The 12,017-nt window shown below is 31.3% G+C and overlaps 1 protein-coding gene across 1 annotated transcript; it reads left to right on the forward strand.

Moving 5' to 3' along the window:
* Positions 1-7,216: 7,216 nt before the first annotated feature.
* LOC111306686 (protein ACCELERATED CELL DEATH 6-like) lies at positions 7,217-10,564 on the forward strand. The gene is made up of 3 exons (XM_089751945.1): positions 7,217-7,935; positions 9,045-9,553; positions 9,910-10,564. Exons 1-3 carry the CDS (start codon positions 7,239-7,241, stop codon positions 10,441-10,443), a joined length of 1,740 nt encoding a protein of 579 aa, XP_089608071.1. The 5' UTR covers positions 7,217-7,238; the 3' UTR covers positions 10,444-10,564.
* The last annotated feature ends 1,453 nt before the right edge of the window (positions 10,565-12,017 follow it).

The following is a 12,017-nucleotide window of genomic DNA, read 5'->3' on the forward strand; positions in this document are numbered from 1 at the left end:
TAAGAAAATTATTGGGCTTTATAGTAGTGAAAAAGGAATCAAGGTGGATTCGGATAAGATACAAGCCATCCAAAACTTATCTCCTTCTCGTACCCCAAAAAAACTACGAGGTTTCCTAGGCAGATTAAACTATATTGCTCGTTTTATCTCTCAACTCAACTACAAGTGCAATCCTATTTTTAAGCTTCTTAGAAAACATGATCCAGGAGAATGGATTGACGAATGCCAAAAAGCTTTTGACAAGGTCAAAGAATACTTATCAAATCCACTTATGTTGGTACCACCAATCCTGGGAAAACCTTTGATTTTATACTTAATAGTGCATGAAAATTCAATGGGATATGTGTAGGGGCAAAGAAATGAAACAAACAAGAAAGAACAAGCAATCTATTACTTGACTAAGAAATTCACTAATTACGAGTCTAAGTATTCTCCATTAGAGAAGATGTGTTGTGCATTGGCCTGGACAGCTCAAAGGCTTCAAGAATGCATGCTTTATCACACTACTTGGCTCGTAGCAAAGTTAGATCTTATTAGGTATATCTTCAAAAAGCCATCATTGATGGGGAAATAGAACGGTAGCAAGTTATGCTTTCAGAATGTGATATTGTTTATGTGACCTAAAAGACTATTAAAGAAAGTGCAATAGTCGAGTTTCTTGCTAATCATGCAACCGAAGATTATGAGCCAATGAAACAGGATTTTTTTATAAAGATGTGATGGCCATTGAAGAAAATGAACCTACTAGAAAGTCTTTGAAGATGTATTTTGATACAGCTTCTAATGCTTTGGGTTATGGTATTAGGGTAATTTTAATATCTCTCGATGAACATTATTATCCTATCACAGCCAGGTTGAATTTCAATTGCACAAACAATATGGTTGATATGAGGCCTGTGTTGTAGGTCTACAAGCAGCAATTGAAAAAAAAGATTAAAGTGTTGGATGTGTTTGGAGATTCAGCTCTAGTTATCTATCAGTTACGAAAAGAATGAAAAACGAGAGATTCTAAATTGATTTGATACCATAAATACTTTGAGTTGGTCAAGTAATTTGAAAAAGTTTAATTTGAGCATCTACCTAGAGAGAAAAACTAAATTGCTGATGCATTGGCTACTCTAGCTACAATGATCAAAATAGATACAAATACTGAGATCCAACCCATAAAGCTAGATTTGAAGGATATACCAACACATTGTTCAGGTGTCAAAAAAGAAGTTGATGGGAAGCCATGGTATCATGACCTTATGCAATACATCAAAAGCCAACAATACCCAGAACATGCAACAGAAAATGATAAAAGAACTATCAAAAGGTTGGCTATGAGTTTCTTTTTTAATGGAGATGTTTTTTATAAAAGGGGTCGAGATCAAGTACTCTTAAGATGTGTAAATATAGCTGAAGTGAAGAGGATTATTGAAGAAGTGCATAATAGAGTTTATGGGGCACATGCAAATGGTCATATGATGGCTGAGCAAATTATGAGGTTCGATTACTATTGGTTAATAATGGAGAGTGATTGTATTGGTTATGTCAAAAAATACCATAAGTATCAGATTTATGCTGACAAGATCCATGCCCTTCTAACAACATTACACGTTTTAGCTCCTTCATGGCCATTATTTATGTGAGGCATGGATGTCATCGATCCTATCACTCCAAAAGCTTCAAATGGACATAAATTCATATTTGTGATGATTGATTACTTCATAAAGTGGGTAGAAGCTACATCATATGCTAGTGTGACCCGATTTGTGGTATGCAAGTTCATAAAAAAAGAGATAATATGCAGATAAGGGCTTCCAAAAATGATTATTTCTGATAATACCAAAAACTTGAACAGCAAAATGATGAATGAAGTGTGCACTCAATTCAAGATCCATCCTCGTAATTCGACACCATATCGTCAAAAAATGAATGGGGCAGTGGAGGCTGTAAACAAGAATATTAAAAGAATCCTGGAGAAAATGATTGATACTCACAAAGATTGACATGAGAAGTTGTTTTTTGCTTTGCATGCTTATAGAACATCAGTCCGAACATCTACTGGGGCCACCTCGTTCTCTTTGGTATATGGAATGAAAGCTATGCTACTGGTCGAAATGAAAATTTTCTCGCTGAGAGTCTTGATAGAGGTAGAGTTAGAGGAAGTAGAATGGGTTCGAAATTGCTATGAGCAATCGAACCTCATTGAAGAGAAGAGACTTACAACACTTTGTCATGGTCAATTATATCAAAAGAGGATGATGATAGCACATGACAAAAAAATTTGTCCCCGTCGCTTTAGGGAAGGAAACTTAGTGCTGAAAAGGATCCTTTCAAATCAACATGACAATCGAGAATAATGGACACCAAATTAGAAGGGGCCGTACGTGGTAAAAAAGGCCTTTTCTGGTGGGGCATTAATTTTGGCAGAAATGGACGAAAGTGATTTACCTACTCTAATAAATTCAGATACTGTGAATAAATATTTTACTTTAAAAAAAAAGGTAAAAATAATGAAAAATAATGATTAATCTAAGCTAAAAACTTGAAAAGGCAGCTTGGATATACTTACAACATAAGGGACAAGTGTAGTTTGATGAACTCTGAGGGATCAAAGAAGTCATCTGATTTAGTTTTTAAAAAAATATATGGGAATATTTGTTCATGATTATCTTGTGATCATTATTTAGGCACTTTTGTTTCAACTTAAACACTTTGCCATCTAATGAAATATGTTATCTTTCCTTTGGAAATAATGCTTATCCATTCCTTTATTCTCATTTAATATTTGTGTTCACCATACAAATAGGAGAAATGTGTGATTGTAGTTTGTTTGTCTTGAACTTAAAATGATGAAAAAATAAACATGAAAGATCTCAGTATTACTTTTTAAAAGTTGACAAAGACAGATGAAAAAGATGAGAAAAGCATGATAAGACATTGATGTTACAGACTTTTGAAGAAGAAAATATTGTTAGAGAAGAATACAATGGACAGCTGTTAAGAATAGATTGGTCATATGGCAATTGTTAAGAATTTTGATAAAAAAAGTAAAAAAATTGAGAGATTTTGAGAACCTTTTTACTACAATGAATAATTTTAATTGCATTACATGCATTGTATTTAAAGCACTTAGTACATGCATTCATGAGTAGTTATAACAAGGATTGAGACTTTTCCTAATGAAAAAAATAAGATTTTAATCTTCAGAGGTGGATAATAATCAAACAAGAGATGTCAAAAGAGAGAATTTTGCTTGTTTAAAGATGAAAAGATTAGTTTTGAGAAAATATGAGAAATTTAAAGTTGTTAAGCCTTTGTTGAGATGAGCTTTTCCAATATGATGAATTTTAAAGTTACCGAGCCTCTGCTTAGAAGAGCTTTTCAAGATGATAAATTTTTTAAAGTTGTTGAGCCTCTGCTTAGAGGAGTTTTTTTAAAGATGAATTTTTAAAGTTGTGGAGCCTTTGCTTAAAGGAGCTTTTTCAAGATGAATTTTTTAAGTTGTGGAGCCTCTGCTTAGAGGAGCTTTTTCAAGATGAGATTTTAAAGATGAATTTTTAAAGTTGTGGCGCCTTTGCTTAGAGGAGCTTTTTCAAGATGAGATTTTAAAGTTGTTGAGCCTTTACTTAGATGAGCTTTTTCAAGATGAGATTTTTAAAGTTGTTGAGCCTCTGTTTAGAGGAACTTTTTCAAGATGGATTTTTAAAGTTGTTGAGCCTCTGCTTAGAGGAGCTTTTCCAAGATGATGAATTTTAAAGCTTTTTCAAGATCGATTTTTAAAGTTGTTGAGCCTCTATTTAGAGGAGTTTTTTCAAGATGAATTTTAAAGTTGTTAAGCCTCTGCTTAGATGAGTTTTTTTAAGATGAATTGTTAAAGTTGTGGAGCCTCTGCTTATAGGAGCCCTTTTATATTTTCAAAAGTTGTTGAGTCTCTGCTTAGAGGAGCCCTTTTAAATTTTCAAAAATCGTTGGGCCTCTATTAAGAAAAGTCTTTTTAAATTTTTTTAAAAAATCAAATCAAAAATTAAGTATCTGATTAGACTAGCTTTTTCTTCTTTCCAGATAAAGTGGTTGTCTATTTATCTTTGCCTTATTTTTTATTCTCGAAAATAGGCAATAAGGGGTAGTTGTAGACACCATTTAATTAATTAATTATTGTTTTTTTGTTCTTCTTTCTTTTTCCATTTTTCTTCCTTTTGGCAGTTTTTCTATTGACCGTCGACGATCGCATTACTAGTAGTTCTGATAGCTGCCTACAACTACCAACCACTTTGACAGCCATCGACAGCCATTCTGACAACTGGTGGCCACCCTAATCATAGGCTGGGATTTTGATCTTCCTTTTGCTCTATAAATAGAGCTGTAAAAACACCGAAAAAAAAAGCCCAGAAGCTTTACAAAAAAATAAAAAATAGATCAAAAGGCACTCATTACCAAATTCAAAAAATGTTTATATATGTTAGAATAAATTTTTGTTGAAATAAGTAAAATATATCATAAAATATATAATAAAGTTTTTTGATAATTTTGTTAATTTTAGAATAAATCTTATAAATTAATAAAAAAAGGGTAAGAAAAGAAAATTTTTATCCGACGATAAGATTCAAAGGTATTCCGAGTAGTGATACTTATGAAATTTCTAGGTGAGAAGATTTTTTTAAATACTACTAGTGTATTAGAGTATTTATAAAATGTTTTCAATATAATAAAAAGTTTTTTTCTATTAATAATAAATAAAATTAACTAATTTATTGAAAAACAAAGTGGTAAAGGAATAGTAATAAAAAATAAGAAAAAAAAATTTTATCCAATAATGGGATTCTAAAAGTATTTCGAGTAGTGATGTTTTACGAAATCCTTAGCTGAGAATGTTTCTTTAAATATTACCAGTGTATTGAAATATTTATAAAAAATCTTCAATATAATAAAAATTTCTCTTTTCTCCAAAAATTTTAAATAATAAAAATCAAATAAAACAATCAATAAAATTTGTAAAAAAAAAAGAATAAAATACATGCATCAACATATCAGCATTTTACATTGCATGCACAATAAAGCTTTTACGAAAAGTAAATTTGAGCCTCCAATGATGAGATTTTAAGGTATTTCGAAAAGCGATGCTTAAAAAATATCTAGGTGAGAAAATGTTCTTCTAATGTTACTAACGTACTAGAATAATTTAAGAATTATTTCGATAAAATGGTTCTAATTTATTTTTCTCTAATAAAATTTGAGCACTAAAAAATTTCGAATAAATGAAAAATCAAAAAAATTATTTTTCAAACACAAAAAATAAGATTGTTTATATTAAAATCAATAGATAACATATAGTTAATTGGTACCGTTTTAAACGGACATTATGGGAGTGTTAACTTTCCCCACAAATAACCAACTTTCGAACTCAGACCATTATGCAGACTCTAAAATTATCCTGTTAATAAATTTTAATTAATTTTAATATTTTATTAAAATGATATATTTTAATAGGTGATCAATCATACTTAATAAAAAAAAATTGATAATGACTTTGTTATTTTATATTTTATTTTTAAATTCGTCGGACAGACATAAAATTATTACGATAATAAATGTATAAAAAAGTAAAATTTAATTAATTATACTAATTTGGGAACCAGGGCTACTAGCAATTTACAATGTAGCTAGTTTCTCTAGTCATGTAATTAAGGGCGATATATTTAGGTGCCCATGAACCACAATTTCTACCATAGAGAAACCAATTTCTTGGAAAGCTGCATCATAGATATATCACAGACCTCATTGCCATCTATCTCTAGTTCATGCACCTGAATTTTGATCTCTTAATGGCCAAGTTTTGGTTAGAATTAGCCCCCAATGGTCCCACTAACCGCTTGGTGAATGAATTAATAAATTGTTGTTGACCCGAAATTTCAAACCAAATTTGGCTCACTCACCAAACTGGGTAGACTAAACGCAGACACACTGTCTATGACCTATGACGATACATTATTAAAAAAGAAGTCATGGATTATGCTTTTTTTTTTTTTTAAGTAGTCTATGAATTTAACATTGGTGGACCGTCGTTGGTCGTTGATGCATGACAGGTCTGACCCTAAAAGCTTTAACAACTCTTAGCATCTATATATAGGGTTGGATTGTTGCTGAAGAATAAAGAGGCTTTGGCCCCAAGGTTTGACAATCGTTAGCTTAATTTAATTTTTGAATTGGGCATGAATAGAACCCATGTGCGTAATTTTAATGGTGGAGCTTTCGGTTAAATGCATATTTTTATGTTAAATAAATATTAAATACAGTAAATAATTAATAAAGACATGCATTAATTTTTTAATGTAAATTTAAAAGATCCAAAGTTTAAATCTTATTATTTACAAAATATTTTTGAATAATTAAATAAAAAATTAACATCCAAAATCGATTCAAAACATGCAGTTTAATACAATTTTTTTATATATAAAATAGGCAATAGCTTATGAGAAAAGAAAAGGAAATTTTGGTTTGAAATCAATATTTTTATTTTTTTAAGAACTCCTTAGCATTTCCAATTCGTTGAATTGGTCTTTTTTTAATCAATGGAGAAAATATTTTGAATTTAATGTATTTAATATTAAAATTTAAGTTTTTATTGAATTGAAGTTTTATAATTTTTAATTGTCAAAAAATAAAAAATAATTTTAAATATAAGAAAGTAAACATTTTAAATGTTAAAAATATATAATTTTAAAATATTAAAAAAATAAAAAAGCACAGAGGGAATATATTTTTAAGCTGGATGAAGTGGATCTCCAACTTAAAAATTTTTGTCCGAAGATTTAAGTAGAGATCCGCCCGTAGACCTGGGTGATTGTCTGTTCCGTGTATAGATGTAACTTTTCCTACCCATCATTAGTCAGTGAATGCTTCTTTCACATTCACATTGAAATATTCAATCTTTTCGTATTCACGTGGTTGGAAGTTGTCAGTTGACCCCAATTTTAACAAAAAATTTTTATACAAATTATCAAAATTTAAATTTTATTATTAAATATTTTATCAATAAATTAACACAACTATTTGGCATAGAAATTTCGCCTTTAAACTTCACATTGACCTCGTCAACTATGAACAAATTCAGCACGTTTCGTATCTGTCAACATTAATGCATCACAAGTTGTAAATTGAAAACTAACAAATTGTTAAGAAAAAAAAGAAATTTCATTGAAGATTGCATATAAAGTTACTGTAAAATAGCTAAGACAGCCTCGCACAACCAAATGGATCCTTCATCTCTAAATGTAGAGACTGCCACCTACATGGACGTTGATTTGTACAAAGCTGCCGTTGATGGCAAAATTGAAGCATTTAATGATTACGAAGGCCGTCTTGATCGCATTGTCACCCCAAATCAAAACACAGTCCTCCATGTTTACTTGGCAAACCGAAGCCACAAGGCTAGAGTTTTTCATATCATTTACTTCATTTATTACAGATACCGAGCTTCGACTTTGAGATCCACCGAATTCGTCGAACACCTTCTTAACCAGTGCCCATCATTGCTACTACAAGCCAATGCAAAAGGTGAAGTTCCGCTGCACATTGAAGCCAGATACGGGCATCGTCCTACTGTGAAATTGCTTTTGGAACGCGCTAAATTTGCTCAACAAGGAGACCTAGAGAATGGGATAGAAACGGCCAAGGAAATGCTGAGAACAAGAGATAATAAGGAAGAAAATACTCCTCTGCATATTGCAGCTCGATATGGCCATCTTAAAGTGGTGCAAGCATTAGTCGAAGCAGACCCTGATTTTGTATACCCTGCAAATAAATATGGTGAGACTCCACTTTACATAGCGGCTAGGAGAGGATATCATCATTTGGTGGCTGAGATGTTAACTAAATGCAAATCGGTGGCTCATGCTGGCCCTAAAGGTACGACCGCTTTGCATGCGGCGGTCATGGCAAATGATAGAGGTAAGTTTACCATTGAATTATTGATCTATTCTTATATTAATTGTTACATTAATTTTTTTATTTAATATTGTCGAAAATTGAATTTTGCTTAGTAAAATTTTAAATTTAACTGATAGACAACATAATTGTTAGCTTAAATACATAAAATATTAAATGATGAATAATATTGCATTAGTTAACAAGATTTGAGCACAGTAATATATAAAATAAAAAATTATAAAGGGTGGAGTTTTTAATAATTATGCGTTTTTATTGTGGAGATAAAATATTAATTCCAATATTATATTTTATCAATGAGTATACAAAAAAACTCAATACTGTAAATTATTCAGACAAATAATTAAGCGACCGAGATAAAGTATTATTTTGTTAATGTACTAAAGCATACTTATATGGGCAAGAATCCCATGAAATAAAAATTAATATGTTTTTAAGATTATGCTAATTAATCATTGACAAGTAATCTAGTTATAATTTTATGTTAAAGTAATCACAGGCAATAAATCTAATAATTTCAGCTTAAAGTACCGGCGGGCTACGACCTAGTCTTCTATCTTGAGCTGGTGCCCACAGCTGAAAAGTACACCCAAGTACTTGCAAAGTGCAAGCTACTTTTCCTTGATCGACCTCCAGACCAGACTACTTATGTATTAGTCAATTTGGTAACCAAGAATTATTCCTCTATTTTGTTGGTAAACAATACAAGATGGCCATCTATGGTGCATGCCATATACTATAGCATGGTGCCAATGCCATGGTATATGATTTTAAGCCACATCAAACTATGGCAATCTACCTTCTCGTGTTTATATCTGATCTGATGGCCTCCAAGTGCTAGCATCTGGCTGTACAGCAAAATTCAACCAAACTTCTCTCCCATTCTGATGTTGAATAAAGGAAAAGACAATTGGTCTAAGCTTCAATAGTTTCTGCCAACTCAAACTACTTTGCAGAGAATTAAGAGACTTACCATAATTAATTAAGCAAATCAAACTATATAGTGGCCTTGGGGATATTGTACACAAGAATTTCTTCTTCATTTGTGTTATTGACCTTGAAAATTGTTCACTAATAGAGTTTCCTTTTCGTTTTTTTATTCCGGGTTTTAGAAACGGTAAGGATAATACTAAAGATGAAAAAGATTTTGGCAAGCGAAACAGACGACAATGGTCGGAGTCCACTTCACTTTGCTGCACATTTAGGTTATCGTTCAATTGTGAAACAAATATTAGAATGCGACAAATCTACTGCCTACATAGCCGACTTCGAGGGAAAGATGACCGCGCTTCACATGGCCGCAAGGCAAAGCCATGCATCAATAATGAAAGAGATTATCCGCCATTGTCCAGATTGTTGTGAACTAGTGGACAGAAGAGGCTGGAATTTTCTGCACTTTGCTGCGGTTACTCTATATCGTCTTCCACTGCGTCAATTCTTTGGAGATGATATTGGTATCAGATATGTATCAATGGAAAATCTTTTAAGTCAGAAGGATGAACATGGCAACACGCCTCTCCAACTGCTCGTAACTTCTCGCCCTAATCGGTATGGAACTGCTATGATGTGTACAAATGATAAAATGGAACTTGGCGAGGAAAATCTTACTATGAAAGAGGAGGTAAGTCCTCTGTCCATCCTACTAATCGCATTGTGGACATTTACCTTAGTATGGCTTAATTACATTTGAAGATTTTATTTAAAATTAAAATATAACATTATCAATAACATTAGTATTCAGTTTCTGATACATGTATAACATTGATTTTTATGCAATCAATGTGACAACAAAACTTTTTTTTTTTTTTTTAAGGAAAGATCTGGACGAAGTTATTTATGTAAAATTTGTAAATTTTTTTATTAAAAAAAATTTTAAAAAAACAATATGGATAGATTGAATCATCTTGTTACATAGATCAAATTTCTTGTCTATCTAATATTTGCTTTCCTTGAAATAATAATGAAGCTTGCCTGCAGGAACAAATTTTGAATTTGTTGGCAGAGCTTGGTAGTGGAGAGGTGGCAGGGGTACCGTTTCGTCCCATACGACTGTATAGGAGGGCTCCGTTTGGTTTCGAGAAAGCAAGAGAGTCACATTTAGTAGTGGCGGCGCTAATAGCAACAGTAACCTTTGCTGCAGCATTCACCATACCCGGCGGCTACAAAACTGAAAAAGGCGTAGATGAGGGCACTGCTATCCTAATTCGTAATGCAGCTTTTAATATGTTTGTTATCTCCAATGCCATAGCAGTGGTTTCCTCTCTTTTAGCTGTCCTCTTCCACTTTCTTATGGCACGGCCTCGATCTCAAAAGTCATTTGCTTCATATCCCTACGCCTATAGATGCACTATCATTGCAGTTGGAGCAATGGTGATAGCTTTCATTACAGGCGCATTTGCGGTGTTAGAACCTTCCTTGGGACTTGCTATTATCACTTGTCTCATTGGCTCAAGCTTCTTTCTGGTTGCTCTTTGTGTGGATAGATCATTTGCTTTGTTGGATGTGTTTTAATTTGGCATGATGAGTGGCGCATGCCCATATTAGTTTGTTGACATAAATTTGTTGTTAATAATACTTGCCTTGAAGATATCTTTTATTTTGGTAAATTAAATATAAGAGTTATTATATGATACATTGTAAGTAGAGTTTTTTAACTTCACAAATGGAATTGAAAAATTGACACATATTTCATTTCTTTTTTAATAAAATTTTACATTATTTTTAATATACCTAAAGATTATGTGTTATCCTGCTAATTTCATTCATGAAATCTAAAAAAATTTTACTATTAATATATCAGATAATTTCTTAAATAATTTTTGTAAATATGTTTCCACGTGAATCTTATTGCCCCTGTTGTCTCCACTTTCTCTGTTGTCTTATTGAATTTCATCTACCTGAAAATAAACTAGTTAAAATATTAAAAAGGCTTTAATACTTTTGAAATTTCTCAAATAAGTTATTTTTTTTTTATTGTACCAAAATGAACTCTTAAAATATTATATTTAATTAAGTTCTTATATTTCATGAAAACTACTAAAATTCCTTGGCAATTAGTGATTTAATTAGACAAAAATTATAATTTAAGGGCTTTATTAGAGAAACATATATAATACTTTAAAGAAACTCCTTTTATCTTATGATTGATTCTTCGATTAAAAGTTATCAAAGGACATAATTAGTTTGCAAGAAGTTGTCTTGGATACCATTAATTAAGATCTGAAAAATGAAAAAATATATGATTTTTTAAATTTATATCAACAATAAATTTACAGATTTATAAATTATAACACCTTACTTGATCCATTTCTCTTTGAACCTGAATAGATTCCCGATGCACCTCTCTTCGGTACTCTGATCTCCCTTTAAATCTTGAAATGTTAACACCAATTTAATGGTCTAAGAGCCAAGTACCATTTAAACTATCCACTTTCCTTTTAGCACTTCCATACACTGCACATCAAAGGAAACCAAACTTTCTCCCCTGAGAGCTTCTTTTTTTGTGGAATGAAGACATCAACAACTTGTCCATAGTAATTAAAGATATCTTGTAGCCACCTCTAATGGACTTCTGGTGGAATGTTGTTTTCAATGACAGAGAAAAACTTTCATGACATACACCTAATTCGCTATATCCAATTAAATTTTCTGGCAACATATCTTATAGTATATATACATATAATTATTAATAAATCTGATTTAAGATATAATATGTTGACGCCAAGAGGGGCTCGTTCAGAGTAAGAAACAGTCCAATCATAGAAAAGTTGTGACCTGCCTCCATCAGCTAATAACACCACTAACATGGAAATGCAAAGACAGCTTTTACGATGTTAAAAACCTGGTGTGGTTTTTGGAGGGAGAAATATTTAAAAAGGAAGAAGAAAGTTGTGTTCTTACTATTTAGAATAGCAAAAAATTACTATGTTTTTAATTTTATATTAAGTATTTTATAATATAAATAATTGAATATATTTTTATTCATTATTTAAATATATGTTTTTATCCATTTATTTAACTAAAAATTTAAAAAATAGATTAAGATGAATTTTTTAAAGTTTTTAAATCAAAATTTTTAAATGATA

The sequence above is a fragment of the Durio zibethinus genome, chromosome 22 (assembly GCF_047325235.1).
Source record: "Durio zibethinus cultivar Kanyao isolate XHJ-2024 chromosome 22, ASM4732523v1, whole genome shotgun sequence".
Lineage (NCBI taxonomy): Eukaryota > Viridiplantae > Streptophyta > Magnoliopsida > Malvales > Malvaceae > Durio > Durio zibethinus.

Excerpts from the sequence above, each read along its gene's own strand:
- LOC111306686 (XM_089751945.1), top strand. The coding sequence starts at position 7,239 with ATGGATCCTTCATCTCTAAATGTAGAGACTGCCACCTACATGGACGTT. Across the intron at positions 7,936-9,044 it reads GGTCATGGCAAATGATAGAG|AAACGGTAAGGATAATACTA; the intron begins GTAAGTTTACCA and ends TCCGGGTTTTAG. Across the intron at positions 9,554-9,909 it reads ATCTTACTATGAAAGAGGAG|GAACAAATTTTGAATTTGTT; the intron begins GTAAGTCCTCTG and ends GCTTGCCTGCAG.